A 22,472-nucleotide genomic window follows, 5' to 3' on the forward strand; every position below is an offset into this window, starting at 1 on the left:
CTTTTGTCATGAATCTACAAAGCAGCATCCGAATCACAAGTGAGCAACAGCTGCACCTCGGCATCGATACATTCACATTGATCTACACCAATCAAACAATCCAGTTTAATCCGGTGTCCGAGGACTAAATCAGCTTAGAGTGATTTGGCTGGGATAAAGAGCCAATGCTAATTATTCAAGAGGCTGTTTTTCTTTTTTTTTACATGGATCAAAAAGGTACAGGAGCACAGCTTTAACCTCCAGCTACCATGACTGAGCGCTGACATGTTGGCACATCTGTAGCACAATCCCATCCAGAGAACAGGCCATGTGGACTAAAGCACTCTCTCTCTCACACACACACACACACACCTCCTCTTTTCTCATAAAGCCTGAGTGTATTGGTGTGAATTGCCAGCTGTGTTGACAGGATTTGTTCAAATGACCAATAGAACATCACAGAGACGGGGAAGGGAATAAATCAGAGTGGATTGGCACAACTGCTTTTACAGCACAGCAACAAACGCAACAAATCATTTTGGTCCAGACAGCGTGGAATGCTTCACTGCGTGTATCATACCCATCACCTTGCAACACGTGACCAGAGTCTTCACAACAAGCTGGAGAGGCAAACTGAAGCAGAGATCACAAAAAAACTGCACCTTAACTTCACTACAACAGAAGGGAATGTATTGTTTGGCTGGCTAATACTAGCTTTTCCTCTTATGGACTAGGGCTGAGCAATTTGGGAAAAGGGAAATCCAATTACAATTTTTTATTGACATATATTACAACTGTGTGAGTTTATGCTTTCAAATATCACATAAAATATTACAGCATTTGAAAATTATGAGAAAGACAGCAATATTGAGAGCAGCATTGAGAGCACAGAGGAACATGAGAACTAAGGAAATGACATGTCTTCCCTTATGAGAGGAAATAAGATTTTAAGAAAAATTTGGTAAATGCAGAAAATGCTTAGTATAACCAGAAACCCAGACAAAACAAAAAAAACGCCCTCTCTGTTCCAACATTTGGACTGTAACCGTTTCAGGAATTAGACCATAGTGACGCCAGTAGAGTTTCTATTTCACATGTGGCATTTCTTAATTTGGCCCTATATTATCTCCTTTACAACTGTCTGTCTGTTTCTATTTTTGACAATAAACAACAGACTGAGCCATTAAGAACCAGATTCCATGCAAGAAAAATGGATAAAGTGGACTAAGTGGGGCTGACGGTTGAGCAGAGCTGAGCCAGAGTGACTCCATAGATAGAAAGGTTAGGTCAGGTCATGTCTGGGTAAGGTCAACCCTTTGCCATATCCTCTGACATCTCTATACACACCTCACAGACCATTAAACATTGAAGAGAAATACACCCTCTTCTGAAAATGCTGTTATTCTTAATGCTCATTTGCTTGTGATGGAAACTCCAATTGCAGAGTAAGAATTAGGAAACTATTTAAATCTTGAGCATTTATCCTTAGAAGAAATGTCAAGTCTGTGCATCTGAGCACAGATATGGTTTAAAAAGGTGATGACTAATACGCTGAAACTAAACTCAAACAATTCCACCATGCTGCATTCATTTTACTGTTAGGTACTTAATAGTTTCGAGTGTAAATGACATTTCTTTATTCACGGCCTGCCAAGCTTTGTTCTGTTTACAACACATTTACAATTCAACTGATGCAAAAAGAAAAAAAGCTAAAGGCGCTGTGGAGAGTGTGGAGAGAAGCTGAGTGCAGACAGTCAACGCAGCCATAGTCATGGAATAACGCCAGCGGTTCTTTGATCTCCAAGCAACTGTGCAGGCCAAGTTGTTGAGAAACAGCACCGGCCTGGACGTCTGCACTTTTTAGCTTTAACTGGCTCAGCTGCAGTTACGTTTTCTTTTTCGGTTTTATTCTGTAGAGCCACCTCTCTCTTTAGTTTGGCTGCTGTTGATAACTGGCCTTTTAGTTTTTACAGGTGTGGAGAGCATTGGGGCTGCCGGAGCTATAACGCCCCTGACACTCAGCATGTTAGATATTGAGCTGCACAGACTCGACCTTGGCCCACCCCATCTGCTCTATTTACTTAAACTTTTAACCCTTCACCAAACGAGGGTCTCTCCTTTTTTGTTGAAAGTTTAGTGTGTGTGCAGGCCACTGGCACTGACTACAAACCCCCCAGCCCCCCTCAAAACTGAGCTCCAAAAACCGCTCAGTGTTTTACTTGGATGAGAAAGACTCATTAATTAACCATTAATGTAATTATAGGTAATGCGTTAATTAAATATAAGACATAGCGTTATACACAGGGCTTCACCAAGACCATTGCTGTAGTGTGAGAAGTAACAAAGCTTGTTATCTTATGACAAGGTTTGCCAGCTCAAAAGGCCTTTTAGTATCTTAACCACCTCCATTCATAGTGACAATTAAAATAATGGATTCACTTGAAAAGATAACATATATTCTCTCTAACGTTTTTACTACTTACATGGACCATTGTTGGGGATTTGCATAGCTTTGCACAAGACTGAGCAGTTAAGGCTCACGTTATTTTTCTTAGATAAACCTGTCATAAACCTGTGATAATGTCCATTCTCTGAGCACATTCTGTCTGAACGTCTGAAACAAATGAAGCCAAATGTACTCCCAACAATGTCTAAGACTGACCCCAAGCTAAGATCCAGCATCGACCAGACCAGGAGTCCAGCGCCTCAGCATTCTGAGCTGCTTTAGCCCCAAACTCTTCTTTCGCCACAAATTTTTAGATGAGGTCAGTCTCCTGCCATCACTTGCTCAGCCACCCCTCCCCCACCCCACTCTGTGTGTGTGTGTGTGTGCGCGCAAGTGTGGAAGCATGAGAAATGTTGTAGTAACAAAACTTCCCTCTGTGAAACGACGACCCCTCCCCCACTCTCTACAAATTCACACGTCTCATCATAGGTTTGGTCTTACTAATACAGACATGTTAACATTAGGCCAGTTCTTAATGATCCATTTGGCAGAAATGAAATATGAAATACTTATACTGCACAATCCCCTGAAAGTATACATTGTTATTACCATGGAAAGGACCATTTTTTTAAATTTATTTTGAAATATGAGTTAACCAGGAAACCAATGAGCCACTTGGGAATAGGACTTTAAAAACACGTGTAAACATGAAAGTCTGACCGACGATGAATGTACACAGTCTGACTAACACACCCGGATAATGCAACTGGGATTTTGAGCATGGATATCTTCATTTGGATCAAAGTTGGACACAAGCTGGCACTGGGTGCTCTGCACATTTGCACCCACGGCTAAACAATAAAATAAATGGATTCTCCACTAGTGCTTTCATGAGGACAGTAGTCCAGTTGAACACTGTAGTGGAGCTACAGTCATAGCTCAAATTAGTGACAAAACTATGGTGGATCAACTTAACTTTTACTTCAGTCCTTTTTCCCTACCATGGTAGAAATAAAACAAAGAGAAGACAAAAGAAAAACAAATACGTTTAGAGTTATTACAGAGGCAGGCATGAAAATACTGCCCTCCTTTCACTTTGGAGTAGCTCTGACTTTGAATATCAATCAATATTCTCCAAAAAGAAAATATGTCTTGGACTCGTGGTGTGCATAAACATGCGCTCAAATACAATAAAAGCAATAGAAGCAACAGCATAAAAACAGAACAAACGCCGCAAATCAACTGATTTCTAAAGCTTCTGAATATAAAAACAACATACCATTGTTATTACACTTACTCTGACTGAAGAGTGCTCAGGTCATCATTAAAGAGGATGCCATCTTTGCCCACAGGGTGTAAACCTCAGGTATTGTCAGTGGGATTATCACTGCATTACCACACAACTGCTGCACGTGCTCAAGTGATCTGACCAACAATGGCTATGTAAACCCTGAAGGTGGGTGTCAGGTAGATAAAAGAGAAACATGTGCAATGATACCTATTGTTGTTGGACTGGGCAAAAGTGCTCACACACACACATTCACAGAGAGTCTTCTTGTCAGTTTAAGATGAAGGTTTGATTTGCTGAGAAATTAATTAGAAAGATGTAAGGTTTTTAGCCGACGGAGACACCTTTGATACACCACTGGGCATGTCGGTCCATTTTCTTTCCTCTCTTCCTCAAAAACGTGATCCCACTTATACTCGTCCTTTTTTTTTCCTCCTTCCCTTTTTGTCTCTCTTTGCGTTTCATCTCTACTGGGAGCCATTACACAGGCCTTTCCTGTACAATGTACCCACGAAGGTCTGAACATTTTGTTCTGACACGTTTAACACATTGTGACAGCTTGTGTGTCCAAATGAAGTGTTATCTTTTGCCTTTAAAAAAAGAGGCAGAAGTTGTGTAGTCAGGGGAACAGTCCAATTCACTTTCTTCTTGTTGCACTCATGGCCATATGAAAGGCAGTTAACGTTCCAATGAACATCCCTGCTATGACTGAGGGGTGAGTCATAGTGTCTTTATATGTGTGTGAAGCCTTTTCTTTCATCGGGGGTGGTCTGCTCACTCACTGATGATGACCTGTGCCAATAGACTGGTACTGACCAGTCATTATCAGACACTTTCTCGTACATGTACCACACTGTGTAGGGAGGGAGCGATCTCCTGAGATATGAGGTACCCCCGCTGTCACACACACACACATACACACACCTCTTTGTCTCGCAGTCAACAATAGTCTGCAGTGAGGCTCAAGATGCTCATACTGCTGCAGCATCACTCACAACACGGGACATTCCCCTGAAGCACATCACCATGTCAGCGCTGTGTTTACAGCACAACAGCGCGAGATAAATCCTCATCTTAAGACCGAACCAAATCTGTCACTCAACGAGTTACACCTTATTACCCCTGGTGTTTTAAAGGATTTCTAGCGTGGAAGGTAGCACAGAAGAAAGTGAGAACAAGATATAATGAGAGCGTGACACATCCAGACAAACGTGCCCGTTGAACACCTAAATCTCGCCAAACAGGGGCGTCTTATGCGAGTTAGTGATGTCTAGCAGGAAAGGACAGAGAGATGAGTAAAGAACTGCTAACAACTGCTAAAACTCAGTGGTTTCCTGTAGTGTTTCAAAGCAGTTTGCAGGCTGCCTTGCATAAAACAATGACCTACATAAGACATGATTTCAAGCAGCAGTTTAATTAGTGTGCCGTTTGTTTAGGCCATTATGTATTAATTACACTGATAAAAAGTCACTCTCAGTGGCTCACGCAAGATTTTTTTACATTTTACTATCTTTTCGATTGGGTAAAGACTGAAAGCTACAACAAGTAATTAAAGGTACAAGGTTTTTCCAACTCAAGTGAAGCTGCTATGGGTAGTCATTCATTTTTAAAGGTACAATCTCTTAAGAAAAGGACATATGCTGAGTTGGAAGATGTAATACTAAAATCCTAAATTATGTGACATACAATGGTTTCCTTCAGCGCAAACAAGAAATCTGCAGCAAGATAATTTCCCGCACCATGACAAGCTCTTGTATCTGTACCATTGGAAGACAACTTAAACAATACCCTGGAGTGTACGTGTTCATTACACAACCAAGCCAGGGACATTCCATAAAGGATTGGGGGTATGAATAGAAGTGAATGGTGATAGATTCATTGGTATGCTCCCTGGCAGGCTGGCAGACAGTCAAGACCCACTCCAGAGTTGAGTTGAGCCGGGATCAATGAGGGAGAGACGGGGGAGACAGAAGGGCAATAGCACTTGGTTACCATTCAGCATACTTCGATGTTGTCTTTGAACAAATACACGCTCGCACGCACGCGCATACAAACACATGCGGAGAAGTGGAGGGCGCTCGGTAAGGAGTCTCTCTCTTTTCATACAGATCTTTTGTCTCTCTGTAATGTCTGGTATGCCGGGATACAGGGTTTGCTCAATGACCTGATTTCTATGGTGCTGCAGAGGCACTGACTTGTGTGTATGTGCGTGCATGTGTGTATGCGGGAGAATCTGTGTTCATCTGCCTGCGAGCCCTTCCGCTGCATAAGACATGGAGAGACTGAGACTGAGACTGATTCAGCCAATAAGGGGGCAGGAAATACAACACACACACACATACAGAGACACACTGAAAACCTCACATTAAGTAAACAAAAAAAAAGCCTCAAGTTCCCAGAGTGGGAAGACCGACCGATAATTGGAAGAAGAAATATTCAGAGGGGAAACTTGATTTGAGTCAGCACAATAACTGCAGCCCATGATGCAGCTAATACAATAGATGATTGTTTTATAGGTTTGTCAGTTGCAGGATGTTTGAAAACAAGTATCCATCCGATGTTAATTAAAACTAATTGGTTTTAGCACTGTGGAAAACTCCACTAGTTTAGACCCTGAGAGACCCACATCACTGGCCAAACACTCACAAAGGAAGTGACGCCATCTTAAAACCTCAAAATAACTGACCTTGTCTCTGTATGAAGAGCCTGAGCAGGGGATGAGCTGTCGACACGGCCTTGCAAAAGTTGTCATCGTTGTTAATTGGCAGCAGGTCGCCGTGGACATCCGCGTAGCCAATCATCACCTCCATATTTGCAATACGGTGAATGTGCAGAATGAGTTTGTAGAACTCCTCAAACTTGCCGGGCTTGACGCGATCAAGGGAGAAACGGCGGAACTCTGCCCCGTACTGGAGGAGAAAACAAGATCAGAAGACAAGGGCACATTTAAAAAGAGAAATGGTGGTTACGGCCGTTACAGGAAGAGGAAACTGGGACGTACAACATCGTGCATTGATCTAAAACAGTTGACTGGCACACATAAAATGATAGGGGTGGAAATCCGCAGAGCGCCGTCACAATTCTGGCCATTACCTTTTCATAAAAAGTGCTCTAAGGAAGCCGTTGGTAAGCAATAAACAAACTATTTCTCCTAATATTTCTGTGACAAAGTTTAAAAACATCAGGGTCAGCGATTTTAAGAATATCTGACAGAAAAGATCAAAATAATATTAATGCAGCACATGAGTCAGTTGCAAGAATATGCACTGCTTATATCTGGTTTCACTTATCCTCTCACAAACTGCTGAGAGGATAAAAGTAGCTGTTTAACTCAGTTTATCTGCAGCCACTGCACTTACAAGCACTTATTAAATAACAAATGAACACTCCGAAGTCGGAATAAGATATTTTCTTCTTCATCCTATTCTGCAAGTGTGTGAATGCGGCCTTCATTTCATATTTGGGGTAAATACACAAGAGTTGTGTCAATACTGTCATCTAGGGATTAATCAAGTTATCAGCTGTACATTAAGGTAAACTGAATGCACATCATGATTATGTCAATGCAAAAAAAACCTCACTTGCATCACTTGTTACTTTGCCCAGTGGGACGCAACTTTTCAAAAGGAGAGCACAGGTAGATGAGTAAGCAGCAGCAGGATATATGAATCTGATCTGACTCCCTCTCATTTACTCACAAGAGCCCAACACACTACAACAATTGTGCTACAGCTTTCCCGGCGAGGTCAGCAAACCACCAATGATAGCACAGCTGAGGGTCACGCCACGGTCACCGTGTGTCTGTGAGTCATAGTCAAGCACAGACGTGAGGAGGAGCGATACGAGTGAGGCACAAAAGCACAGTTCAATAAACCCCACAAACGCACAATAGCTGTAGCAGCCGTGTAGGAATCACAGTGGTAATTTGTAGACTAAAGGTGCTGCTTGTTACTGTAATCATCAGCTCACAGCGGAGGGGAGCTGACGGCAGAGGAGAAGAGAGGACAGGAGATCTTTGGGGGGGAGAGGGAGGGAGGGAGGGAGGGAGGGAGCAGAAAACTGCTGACAGAGGAGCACAGGGGAGAGTCGTGGTATACTTTCTGGGAGGAGAGTGGAAGAGCGGGGGATACATTAACCAGCGCTGTAATTAGAAGATGACACATGAATTTAAGAGGGGGCATGTTGGGAAACAAGGGGGATGCCAAGCTTAGTTACTGTAGCCAGTGGAGCCACATACTGTATGTAAACTTGCTTTTTGAAAGTGTGACACTCAACATTCGACACAAGAAGCAGACAAACAGGTTTGTCTGTCTTCAACAGGTTCACGTAACACCTCAAAAAGGGAAACCAAGCTAGGAATTAAGTGTAATTAACATTGCGCTCATCCTCGTTATTTGACTTATCAGCTCTTAATACACATCTGCATTATCAGTGTGTTGCGTCACTGCAGAGTCTGGATGTTTTCCTGCACAGTGCTCGGTCTGAACAATCTGTTTTCACCAGCAGAACATGGCCCTCGGGTACAAGCAAGTCTCAACAAGGAACGATTAATCATGAGCTTCAGAACTAAAAGCGAACCTAAGAATACATCATTACGACTGTGACATCACCTGTCCGTCTGGCCTATCAGGAGAAAGTGATGTCAACAGGTCGAAACACGTCGGGAGACACAAAACCCTGAAACAGTGGAGAGAAATGGACGATAACTGACTTCTGTATTTCACCAGTATTGGCTTTGTCCCTGTTTAAGGCTCTGGAGAACAGCGATAAGTCACCTGAAAAATAAACACAGGTTCCTGGCATATTTAAAGACTAATAATTACATATTAAGCTTCATTATGGAAAGTGAACTATAAATGATCTACCGAGTAAGTTATTAAATATAAATACAATTTGGTGAAAATCTGTATAAAGAAAATAGGAGTGAAAGGATGAAAAAAAAATCCAACCCAACCCCCAACAGGCCCACACACTCTCCCTGTCTCTGATAAGAGCTTAACACGAGTGAAACCAGCTCCTGGCTGAGGCTCCAGGACAGACAGCCACACACCTACAGTGTCACCCCCGATAAGCTTATCACTGGAGCAGTTTCCACTAAGAAAACCAAATGTGAACCAGTGAGAACCAGACACACAACCCCACACCAGACTCAAATAACAGGTTTGAATGCCTAACATTACTACGTCTATTAACTGGGACATGATGTCAAACTCTTGACATCTAGTTGCCGGAGTGTTGATTGGCCATGAAAGACTGATTGTGAAAGCTAATGCAACTAAAACAAATCAGTTTCCCTCTAGTTTTAACTTCTCTATGTCCCCAGTTTTCTAGATTCAATTATTATTTGGTCTAAAGACAGTAAATAGTAAAATGGCTGCCACAACTTTATGGAACTATATGAAATCTCTTAACCAAAATTAGAAAGACTGAATAAGATAATTTTATTAAATGGTAATGAAATAACTGCTGTGTAATCTGGTGTTGGCATGTTTGTATTATTACTGTTTGCTGGTCTGCGAGCAGGATCACTTAAAAAGTTGAGGATGCATCCAGATTACAGATCACCTTTGAGTATCTAAACGCTGCAGGATCCTTAGCTGCCTTAGCTGAAGTAGGATTGTGTCTTACTTAAATGTCCTTGACTGAATTTTCTCCCTTAGTCAAGTGAAACTTCTTATCTTCTCTTACTTATGCGAGTATGACACGGCCTTCAGCACACAACAGTCTGCTCATAACAAAACCTACTCAGATAGAGCAACATAATATTACAGTCAGTTTTAAGTTATTACGTGGGATCCAAAAATGGAAACATGTGACGTTACTATAGGACAGTGAGTCAGCTCAGCAGTGATGAGGTGAGGACGCTGCTCAACCTGGCGGTTTTCACCACGCAGCTCTCACCCACAATCGAGCTCAAATATGAAACTGACCCTGCCTCAACACCTAAAGACACTGATGATCATTTAAATTCAAATCATTTCAGGAATCACCAACTATTTCTGCACCAAACAAAGACTCCAGGTCAACCTCCCACCACTCCTCTGAAACTGGGGCAGCCAAAACACAAAGAACTTGTGAAGTCACTTCTTGCAACATTCAATATGCCATGTCACCTGTGACTCAGGAACACTTTCATTCAACATATGTGCAAACACACATGTGTGTGTGCAGACACGTGGATGTGTAGTGTGTTTAAATGGCAACTAGACAATGGATTGTCACTGTGCTTGATTGAATCTGAAGAAAAATGCTGGTTATAGAAAAGTCCCTGAGACTCAGAATAGTTCACTGTTATTTTGTGGTCAGGATTGGATTGTCAGGACTACACACACACACACACACACACACACGAACTGTAAAAAATGAAACTATTAAAAAAAAAAAACTCTTGACAAATTAGATATTTAATATGGTAATATGATTCTAAAAAAACAACCTTGCTGGTTAACTTGATTTAAACAGCTGCTACACACTGACCTAAACACACTGAAACTATGCTTCACAAAATCCGAAGTGAATGCAAATGTTGTTGCAAACGCACACTTTTGACCAAATTTAAAAAAAAAACTATTATAGAAAAACTGTACATAAAGAATGCTAAGCCAGTTTTGGGGGTTTTGAGAGCCAAATCAGTGCAATCTGCATTCTGTCGGAAGCAAGAAGAAAACAATCAGTGCAAATTACAGAAAACATGCTCAGAGTGCTGCGTTCAGGTCCCGTCCCAGGCACGAGATAACGACTTTATCACAGAAAAGATAAAAATGTGTACCGTTACACGCAGACAGTTTGTCTAACCAACTCCAGCTCCGGCCATGTGAATGTGAACTCTTTTCATATTTTCTCTCCCCAAATCCACACACACACATATGCGAACGTCCACACTCACCTTGCTTTTCACTTCCACGGCGTTACAATCTACATTTCGCAAAGGTTGCGACTTATTAAAGCTCCGATTCATTTTTTCTTTTATTTGTGTTATAGTTTTAAAAATAAAAAATCTGCCGCCTTTGCCCGCAAAGAGGGAGAGGGAGTCTGAGGTCCCGCCGGGGTTCTGCTGTTAAATCCGTCTGCGCTGCTTCTCGCGGACCACTTCGTGTTGCTCTTCAGTAAAAATTCACCTCCTGTTGTTGTTTGTTCTTATTATTTTTGATCCGTAAAACAAGAACGAATACTTAACGGGAAAACGGGAGGCGAGCTAGTACTCGCTGCGTTGACTTTAGGAGAGTGAGGTAAGTTTTGAAGTGACATCAGCCCTCCCAAAAAAATGGGATCTCCTGACAGCTTCACGTGTTGCACGTAATTCCCAGTTTCCTTTTCCACCCGAGGTTATCATGTTCATAAAATAAAAGTCAATAAAAGTCTCCATAGCGATTAAAGTTACACATAAGAAGAATATGCTTTTTAATGAAAATCAAAGCAAAATGGAGAATAAATATAACAGTATGCATTACATGTGTACGCATGTTGTTTTTGTTTTTACAGAAAATAAACTCATAAATCGTTTGAAAGGCAGCGATGTCTCCCAATAATTTTCTGATGATCTATATAGGGAAACTGAGAATGTTCCTCGTCTATACACAATTTACCTTTTGGCCGTTAGGACGCTTTAATACAAGATTTGCTATGTCCGATAGTACATGAAGGCAGCACCACGTTCTCTGCTCCTCCGGTGCGCCAGGTGGCGCCAGAGGGCGCAAAACTTTACCAAAGTACAAGAACCACAGACATGAAGTGAATCACATGGTTGCCAATTGACAATACATTACTTATATTACGTTTACATGACTTTCGTTCATTGTTGTCTTTTCTATTTTTGATTGAGTTGGTGTATTTGTCCCGGTATTTAATTATTTAAATAATTTCAAATCACGAAGATAAGATAATCCTTTATTAGTCTTACAATTATTTACATTTATTCACATCACATTTATGAACGTACAATATAGAAGAATTCGACTATTAAGATTATAAAAATCTTATCTTGTCCAATGTTTGCTTTGAAAATAGGATTTATATAATCATTCATTTAAAACAACAATTCCCAAAGTGTGGGCCCTGACCCCTAGTGGGCCGTGACGGTACTGCAGGTGGGCTGTTATAAATATTATGATTTTTGTATTAAGGTTAAAGGGTTAGGGGTTAGGGTTGCTGCAAAATGTGTACGTTTAAATTATATGTGGTTTTTCAAATGATATTTTAATCTTCATGTTGATGTTGGGTTTAATACTTTACATTTTATATGTATCCAGTGTCAGCCGGACAGCATACAGGCCTAACATTTCATTTGTCAATTTTAATTTGTAAATTATAATTCTTGCTGATGGGTAATTACACACTTGGTTGTGAAGCTAAACATTTCAAATATTAAATGGAGCCCAGCTGTAATAACCATATACAAGTGCAGAAATAAAGTGAGGTCAACAGATTATTAATATGCACTAAATTTTTGTATCCCCACATGGAAACAACAATATATATGGGAATTATTAAGCCTAGCCTTGTATTATGTCATATTAAATACGTTTTTGGATCTCCAGTGACATGGAGCAGACATGGTATAATGTATCTTATACGCAGTCTTATATAAAGTATGTTAAAGGGATATTTGAGTAAGTATCAGAATACAGAAAATGACTTCAGCTCATCAAGACTAGAAAAGCTCTATATAAATACAGACCATTACCAACTCTTCTTCTTCTGTGGTCATAACAACCAACAAAGATAGTTAGAGGAGTAGTGGAGTAAAAGTAAATGTTGCAAGAAATATAAATAACAAAGTAAAGTATGTGAATTGTGTGCTTAATTATGGCAACAAAGTATTTATATTTTGTTACATTATAACACTGCTTATACCTTATTCCTTATTGCACCTGTCCAGTTGTCATTAAAACAACATGATGTTAATGTTGCAACATCTCTTCTGCTGGCTCTCTCACTACCTCAAAGTTTAACCAACACCTAGTGTAAGAAGCTTGGTGAAAGAGTGTGATGCATTTCCCCGACTGCTGTCTTGCTTTACAACATTCCATGGCCACTAAAGTTGCCCGCACAACAGCTGCAGTCTGCAGTGTTTCCCCCCCCCACACATGCTGCAAATATTGCTTGTTTACTTGCTACAGAAATTTGTTGACGAGGTACAACCTCTCAAGGTACACAAACAGCCATTGTGGCTATGCGTGCACTCGTCTGGTGGTTTGGTATAATAGTAGTTTTGGGGTTTTATATTTTTGGCTACAGTCATGGCAGCTAAACGATTTATCATTTTATTTAATTAGTGATTACATCTAATCCTTAATTATATGTTTATCTCATCTACTTGTGACATAATGTATTGGGTGGATGTGATTATATTATTTATCTTTACACAATTTTACACGTGTTTAAATGTGAGTAATCATGTAAAATGTGTTTTTTTAGCCTCCCCAAAGCTAAGTTGTTGTTCTTTTAAAAATTTTTTCAAGTCTTTATCGATCAAAAAAAGGCTTTCTGTAACATATGATGTCATTGATTATGTCATTAATTAATGAAATAGTGGGAAGAAAATGCTGAAAATATTAATGCTGTTTTTAACTGCAGACTGATAGCGCCCACCTAGGCTTTCCTGTAGTACTGCACCTATTTGTGGAAGTGCTGCTAAAAAGCCTGGATATTTGCACAATTTTATGTGCTGTAAAGTGATCTTCGATATCATATGACGTCACTTTAAAGCACCAGTACAAACGCAGGAAAAGGTTCAATCAGTATAATATTTTACTTGCTACTCTGTTTGATAAAATTCACAGTTGTTGGCAGGTTTTTCCAATCAGCAAAAAAAGAAAGAAAGAAACCTAATTTCATTTTGGGTGTATTGAAGATTCTCAATGAGATAATAAAACATCCACTGTATTAGAAATATTTGATCAAAACATAGCATGTAGATCTTAACGTGGCTGTCACTCCTGGTTTAATTAATATTTAAATCTTTTATAATCTTCTGTCTTTGAGCCAAGGGAAATCTGGACAAAGATGCCACTGAGGGAGAGAAAAAACCCCCCAGATCTGTATCAGCTGTGGTTTCAAGTCACATCATAGACGTCTGCAAATATGAAACTCCATACAGGAGAAAATGGAACTTCAGTGGTGCATAATCAGCATAATCAGAATTGGCCAGGAGCCTAATTACATCTTGTTTGAACCCAGCGTTGGCAAACATTCACTCAGTAGGACTGTAAATCTTTATCATTTAAAAAAAACCACAACCAAAACATTACACTTAACATGTGTTCAATCGACACACAGACATGTTGTACATGTGCTTTTCAAACAGAGAACATGACAAAGTCGTTTACGTGTAAGAGGTTATTTTGCAGGGTGTCGTTTACCTAATGGAGTAGTCCCTCTTTTGACCAGCAGGTGTCAGCACATGCCTACAAAAGTAGTGGATATTCGTTTTAAGAAGAAGGCTTTGTCAGGCACAGTGCGTGCTGACTTGACAATTAAAAAACATGTACATTCACTTGCAACCCACATTTTTGTCTGATGTATCTGTGAAGACAACACAAGTACACATATGTATATATATATATATATATATATATATATATATATATATATATATAAAGCTCACAGTGCACTGTGATAGAGAATAGATGTGGAAAAACAAGACTTAGGAATTAAATCATCAAGATTAAACACAATCTCACCATCAAAAGTGTGCAGAAACTTTGTGAAGGTGTTTAAAAGATTAAATGATTTAACGTGTTTTATGAATGTCCCTGTTCAGTGGGTGAATGAGAGCCAAAAATATCCTCGTTGTTATAATGAAGGACAAGGTGAACGACAAGGAAAGAGCAGAGAAGTGGGAAAAGACAGAACTGATGGAGTACGTAAAAAAACAAGGGAATGTAACTGAGTCATTGTATTCACGCGTGCACTTTCTCTCAGAGGATGTGGGTACAGCACAGTCACTTTATACTCACAATGAACCGTGTGTGGTTTGAATCCAGATCCATATGTCTGAATTCAGGTGGGCCTCTACTTGGTAATGTGAGAGCAGATTACAATGAGATGAAGAGATACTCGTTGCAATTTATTCTCGGTGCAGAGACAGAGAAACATCAGGAGTTGATTACAGGCGGGTATTTAGATGGCAGCAGTGCCAGCCTAGAGTCAGCCAGACCAACAGAAAGTCCCCTGATTCAACCCTCTTCTCTGTTCTGCTCCACTCGCTCCCTGATTAAAGAGAATACACACACACACACAGAAATATTGCCTTCACGTTCATTCTGTGGTTGTGCTATAAAATAAGCAATGCTGCAGCCTTTCCTCCGGACCACACTGAGTCATGACTCACCGTCAGACTCTCCAGCCGTGCCCTCTGACTTGTCTACTCACCAGACAAAATTAAATGCGGCAGTAAACCTGGTTGCAAACTTGAAAAGTAATCTCTTTCTGTTTCCATCACTCTGGTTTTCTCTCTCCTGCTGTGTAGCCCTCACAGTATACATGTCTGCGTGTTAGACAGAGAGTCGGGGGGAGGAGGAGGAGGAGGAGGAGGAAGAAAAGAGGCAGGAGAGGATGGTGAGAGTCTGTGGAGGAGGCAGGAAGAGATGCAGTCAAGTGAACACATGGAGTGTTGTTGGCAGAAGCTTTCTCGAAGGCTGTCACCTCTGTTACGGGGGCGACTTGATAAGTGGTGCTGGCCACACATCTGCTGCCATTGGATTAAAGAGAAAATGAATAATCTTTACAGCTGATGCCAGTGACAGCTTCATTTTTGGTCGGTAGCAGAGTGAAGTTAGACTGCAGCACTATGCTTTTGTTAGATCATTTTCTATGAATATTTCTACCCAGAAACCCCTTTTTTTTTGCTACTTTTTTAAAGATGTGGTGTGCCTCAAGGCTCCATTTTGGGCCCCCCTTTTTTAAACCAAATATATGGTTATAATGTATGTATATATATATATATACATATATATCATCATCATTTTATTTTAAGCTGATGACATCCAGCTATACAATAAGTACTTATACCAGTTATTGAAGCTGGCAGACAGTTAAATTATATAAATAGTTAATGTCAAGAATGCCAAGAACTATTATTTCCCTCATTTGGGTACATAAATTAATGAATGTATGGCACATGCAACTAAATATTTGCATATTATGTAATGGAATGTCAAACACAATTTTATAATGTCATTCATTCAAGTCCATTGATCCGATCTGTAATAATTATGCCTGTAAGTGAATGTAAAGTGTGTAGCTTGTAACCCAGAAATGCTCACTGATTTTTCTCTCACGTCTGAGCTGCAATGAGGATCTTAACTGATTCGCATGAGCATGATCAAATCACACTTCAGTTATTTCCGTCTTCACTTGTTACCGGTTAGTTTTATGATACATTTCAAACTTGCTACAGCCAAACAACAGACTACAATTAAACAAATGAACGTCTGAGATTTTGGGGTAATGTCTCTGCAATGTGAAAACGTTTTTGTTGTTTTTTCCCGTGGGAGGGGGCTTTCCATGCTCACACCCGTGATGGACCCTCCACCTAAGTGTGCCATTGTCATGTCATTAGCCACACACACACACAGACATGTGCTCAGGCACGTATACAGGCCTGTGAACCCTCTGCTGCTTTCACTCATTCTCTCCGTCTTTTTCCACAAAGACACACATATTTTCACACAATGCCACCTCTCACACTTCGCTGCCCGCTTTAGTTTCAATCCCATATGGACATCGCCTCTTGTCTGCGCCCTGTGATTTGTGGACTCTTTTGATGTGCAAAGTGGCAGAGATCTGCAGCTCGGTCTGGGTCTCGCCACAGGTTTTTGGCTGGGGCAAAACTTTCACGATTACACCGTCATCAAGCGGCATTTCCTAATTAGTATTGATCCATAAGATTCATTCCACAAACCTCCAGGGAGCTCAGGCCTCTTCGCAAAGACTGAACGTTGCACGGCAGACGACCTGATTCAGCAACAGCTCTGTCTGATCCTCTGTTGACAGACAAACACCTCCATCATCCTGCAACGCGCTCGTCCACCTTCTCTTCCTGTGACGCCGTGCACGGCGCTTCATTTCTTCTCACTCCAGTATGAAAACATCAACCATCTGGTCCAGGGGTGAAAGGTTAAATCTCAGGCTGGTAATGAGGATGGCGTCGCGAGGGGGATGTAGGAGGTGTGTGTGTGTTCCTGTGTGTGTATGTGCAAGGCTTGCTGAGCATGTCTGCTTCCTGAGTGAGCATTAAACATTAACGAGTCAGCTCTGTGTGTCTGGAGAGACACACACACACAGACAGAGAACAGGAGGACAGGAGTTGTGAGGGAAAAGAGACACTGCATGGGCAAACTTACTTAGGAGACAAAAATGTGCCAGTATAAACATGGATGCATGTACATCACACACACGACACTTGAGAGCACAGAGAGATTGACTCCATGTGGAGACACTCTTCCTCTCAGTCGCCCTCTCCTCAAAAAGCTTTTCCTCTTGTTTATTGACTCAGCCTTCCAACATTCGGTTTATCAATAGCGCGGGTCGATGAGAGAGAAACAGGCACAGAGGCTGCTGCGATGAGGTACTCGGTGGGTGTGTGCATTTTCCTGTCCGTGTACACAACAACCTTTTTCTTCCACCCAGGCTATTTCATCCAACACATCCCATCATTTGTTCCAGTTATTTTCCACCGCGGCTGCAATAATGTCCGCTGCATTTCCACTGCTTGTAATAACATGCAGGTTTATAACAAGGTAAACGGTTAAGATAATAGTAAGTGGTCTCCTCTGGCCTCTGCACCACAGCTGCCTAATTGGTTGGAAATAACAATGGTCCAGAAGTGAAAGTCAGCACTATGTCGTCAAGTACAGTGAGCACACAGGAAAGCTGAGTTATACCTACGTCTCTTCATGCTCCTGAGAGTCTACTCCTGCATGCGTGTGTGTGTGTGTGTGTGTGTGTGTGTGTTTATGTGTGTAGTTGCCATGGAGATATAAAAGATGGTGGGAATAATGGAATACTCGCGTCTTCAGCAGTAAACCCATTCTACCAGTAACCTTTGGGTGTGATGCTTTAGTCTCTGTCCCTGACCACGGAGCGGTCTAATCATAATGTATGTACCGCAGAGGCTCCCTACCTATATCACATGGGTTACTGCAAATAGAGATTCATGTGGTTTGAGGACAGAAGCGCTTGTGGGAAATGCTTGGGTGGCAGTGGGGACAAAAATCCTGTTCATCACTGACATGGTCGGAAAACAATCGGTAGCACGAATCAGTTTAAAAGATGCAATGTAAATCACTGGAAATACAGTATGTATGGGGACTATAGAATACATTTAATTGCATATACAGCATACAAGGGTGCAACTGGGCCAGTGTTCTGAATACACATTGTTCTTGGACCTTAAATATCCTACAATAGAAGTGTCAGTGTTGGTGAAGCAAGTGCATGTGATATTTTTAGGCATTTGGAGCAAAATCCTAAATTCAAATGTGCACGCATTAAGATTGTGTTCATGTCCGCAACACATTTCAAATCAACAAATATAAAATCTGCGTGTGTGAAGTTGTTTTATGCCTTGTTACGAAATGACATACATTTTATTTTACATTCATCACATTTACTGTTTGTCTATTCCACATTATCTCTGTATCTCAGTGTTTTTTTTTTTTACCCCCTGCAGTCTTTTCTAATCTCACTTTTTTGTGGCCTTTAGATTCCGGAGGAGGAACGACATTGTCACACAACGTCAACGCTCTCCATCCTCCACATCATCGGACTGTTACTGCTGAGCAGACTCAAGGGGGCGCTGAATGTCACGAGAAAGCCGGGTTTTAACCCCGTAACAAAAAGCCTCTGAAGTGTAGCTGACGCTTTCATGTATTCAAACCATATTCAGGGAAACTGGTTCCATACCATGTTACTTCACATCTGTGGCCAGAGCTGGCTGATGGGCTCCATTCTTTTCTATTTTGTTTTTGGCTGTAGTGACACTGTGTCCCCCTTTGAAAGTTATCGTTTCAACATTTGTGGCCTAATTTAACCTTACATTTGACAAATCTGACACCGACATGAAACCATATGTTGCAATGTTTAGTTTAAACAGACATTCGAGCTTTATTTCCTGTCCTATGTAGGAGGAGGTTTGTTTTATAATCCCTCTTAAATCCAAGCCCCATTTCAAAATGCTTCACTGGAAAATACAAGCAATTGCAAGAATAAGAACGGCAGTCATGGTGTAAAAAAACAACAACCGTACAGCATAAATGAAATTCATCACGCATAGGTGCCTTTTAATTGAAAACATACCTGTGCCGCACGGTTTGCCCCCATGGAAATTGCTGTCACTTCCCAACACAGACACAGACACAGAGACAGTCAGGAGCCGACACAGTGTCTGGGCCTGTCCTCCCTTCACTAAAGAGTGTTTATGTGAGCAGTCTGCAGTGTGTGAGCGCGTCCCACACGACGGCTTGATTGAAAGAAAACAATACCAACAGGGCACAGACCCTGAGGCCATGAAATTAACTGGCAGGATATTTAAATCAAAGATCCCATTCCCCTTCATGCTGCCACTGACTTTGGACACACACACACACACACAAACAACACGGTACACAAACATGCGTATTTGTCTATTGCCTTTTATATTAAAAAAAAATAAATTAATATTTAAAACTAATAATATGTGTGTTTACATTTTTGTGTGCGTGCCCACACATACATACACCACCCCACAATTGCCCCGCATATCACTGTCTCCTCCAGTCGCTCCTCCGCACGTCCACCCGACTGTATTGTGGTCATTTTCATTCATCACCCCATCATGCTCAAGTGTCAAGGTTAGAGTGTGCCAGCTCTCTCTCTCTCTCACACACACACACACACACCTGCTAACAAAGAGAGGGGCAGCAGAGGAGAGAGAGGGAAAAAAAAGGGGAGAAGAATGAATGTGCACACTTGAATAAGTCAGGGTACGTAGTCTTACCCCTCCCTCTCTGCTGCCTGTGTGTGTGTGTGTGTGTGAGAGAGAGAGAGAGAATATGGGCTGGGGTTTAACTTAATTTAGTGCTCGTATTTTACACTGACGATTATGAGCCCACATGATCTGAAGGGAATAAACCGAACTACTCCCTGAACAATCATCTCATTTCCTGACTTGTTTGTGAGTTCATTTTTTTTTCTCCTCCTTTCTTTTTTTAGAGGCATTTTACAGTAACAATCTCAGCAAAGTACATGGCACCAGTGCAATTGGAACTTGTCCAAATCTATTTTTTGCAAAGTTACTCCGCGGGGCACATGGGTTGAAAGTGTTGAGTGTTGTCGTCTCTTAATTAATCATATTTGTGTTTGTGGTGTAAAAGGTAGAGTGGAGTCAGAGGGTTGACTCCTGTTCACCGTTAAAAGTCAGGCACTTGCACCTTGGTGGATTACAATGAAGTGCTGATGAGCCAGACTAAGAGAGAATGCTTCCCTCTTCAAATAAATGAATGGTTCTGTGTCACTTCACTCTTGTTTCAAAGAGAAGAAGCAGACGAGGCGAGGACACATGTGAGGCTGACATTTTCATTGCTCTGTCATTTCTGTTGGTTTGCTGTACATTTTACTCCGTTGCACATATGATGCAGCTGTTGTGGGAGTTCACACAAAGGCAGCGAGATGAGTGATTATTGTAGAGGATGTGATCAACACTGCAGGCTGGGTTTTTGGAAGCATTTTTTCTTCATGTTTCATTGAACTCTGACATAAAAAAAAAAGAACCAAGCCTTGTTGAAAAGGGCAATGGAGAAAAACACTCGGAGGCTTTTTTTTCTCCCTAAATATCAAATTTTACCCACCAACACTCCAACAAGTCTTACCGATCAGTAACCCCTCCCAGCCTTAAAGCAGCATCCCCAGAGAACTCGGATAAACCAGCAGCTGCTTTTGCCTTCAATTCACTCAGCTCTAACAGCACTTATACCTCACTCCTTCTCCCCTCTTTGTTAGCCTATGGGGTTGATTTCTGGACTTTGTCTTTGGTTTTACCGGCCCTCACACTCAGGGGCACACTTTGAAGATGCTGCAGAAACAAGGCAAAGCGATGATGAAGATCAATGTTGTCACGCTGGTGGCCTCCTCGTTTTCAGGCACAAAGGAAAATGCACATAAAACATTAATGATATCACAAATGATATCAAAAAAAAAAACCCACCAAACTCTTAAAGCTGGATTGGAACTGTAACTTCCTGTAATTTTTTCTTCACCTGAGACAGTGAAAATGCCAAGTCTGACATGTTTACTCTATGTTCATGCCGTGTTGTGGAGTGGAGACTGTGTAGGAGTGAGGAGTAAGCGTGGGAGAGACAAGCGAAGAGGAAGGAGAACTGCTGTCGGGGCTGTGTTTGTGTACGCGCGAGTGTTATGTGTTGTTTTCTTCCCCCCCCCAAGGGCAATTAATGCTCATAGCACGAAGCAGAAGAAATGAAGTAAGAAAGAAAAATGTTAATTGAGCTGTACACTGCTACAGCAAAGAAACACCAGCGGTACAACAAAAGTACATTCATTATTAAAAACACTATTCACATTTTGATCAAGTGCCACATGTGGAGCTGCGGCTTATCTACGAAACACTGCTGCGTGCACGAGTTCCAGAGATGGTTGACACTTCACTCCACTCTATCTCTGTCACCCATTAATGCTGTCCCCTGGATTACCTGGTAAAACAGCCCATAATGGTGGGAGGAGACACACACACACACACACACATGCACACACCGCCAGTGTCGGAGAGAGGCTGCAGCTGCAGACTCTGCAGAAAATGTCTTCTCGTTTTAAAAAAGAAAAAAAGGGACATGATGCAGACCAGACCCCACCTCCTCCTTCTCCTCCTCCTCCTGAAAACACACACCCTCCTCCGTGTTATGAGGTGTCGCTGGTTGAAGACAGACAAGGCAGGTCTGGTTAGGATTAGTTCACCACAGCCCTATAGCCCTCGTCTCAGTAGTCTGAGCTTGGCTCCCTTGTCTCTCTGTCTTTGTTCCACACCTGTTCCAACACTGATTTGTACAGTAGCGTTCTCACTATTTAGCTATTACATTCCCTTTGAACCCACATTTTTATTCCATGTGTGGATATTTCATGGCTGCAGAAACTCAGCAGGGATTCGGAGCTTTAACACTTATCTGCCGCTGAGAAGTTACAGGAGCCGTGTGCGGACGCCATGTGCCCTTCAAAGGTCCCTACAGGCGGAATTTATTTGCTTCAGAGCCTCCAGGAAACAATCTCTATTGTTCTGAAGGTTTTACTTCTTAAAGGCTCTGGGGGTACGCTACCTCATAAAAGAGTCTGTTAATGTACTCTGACCTGGGGTGGGATTATTATTTCGACAGTCTCTTGGCACATGGGGAGGATTCAGCTCCGGGTACAGCCTGCCTGGTTGGATCCTTCTTCAGAGAAGGTTTGGACGAAGTGCCACAGAAAAGCACATGTGCGATCGGCACTCAAATAAATGTAACTAGGTGCGTTGGCTCAGCTTTGCATGGGAACATAAGGAAACCAAGGGAAGACAAATGTACTGCAAAGACAAGTAAATAGCAAGAGAATGCAACAGCATGCTCCGCGTCACGCAGACGATCAGTTTACTCACGTCTGTTGTAACTGACTCCACTTTTATGAACGTGTTTACTAGAGGAAGTTCTTCTGACGTTCGGAGCAGAGGAAAGGCTCGGTGTCGCCTGTGCACACACAGCACATGTTTGCGGGGTTTCTGTTCAATGCACCGAGGCA

The 22,472-nt window shown here is 41.6% G+C and overlaps 1 protein-coding gene across 1 annotated transcript in view; it reads right to left on the reverse strand.

Moving 5' to 3' along the window:
* pard6gb (par-6 family cell polarity regulator gamma b) overlaps window positions 1-10,971 on the reverse strand; it is a 29,738-nt gene extending 18,767 nt beyond the window's left edge. Inside the window, exons 1-2 of the mRNA XM_044051968.1 lie at window positions 10,600-10,971; window positions 6,400-6,622 (exon numbers count right to left, since the gene is read on the reverse strand). Of these exons, the coding sequence (XP_043907903.1) occupies window positions 6,400-6,622; window positions 10,600-10,671 (295 nt within the window). The 5' untranslated portion in view covers window positions 10,672-10,971. The remainder of the gene's footprint in view (window positions 1-6,399; window positions 6,623-10,599) is intronic.
* Between the last annotated feature and the right edge of the window lie 11,501 nt (window positions 10,972-22,472).

This window comes from Solea senegalensis, linkage group LG20 (assembly GCF_019176455.1).
Source record: "Solea senegalensis isolate Sse05_10M linkage group LG20, IFAPA_SoseM_1, whole genome shotgun sequence".
Lineage (NCBI taxonomy): Eukaryota > Metazoa > Chordata > Actinopteri > Pleuronectiformes > Soleidae > Solea > Solea senegalensis.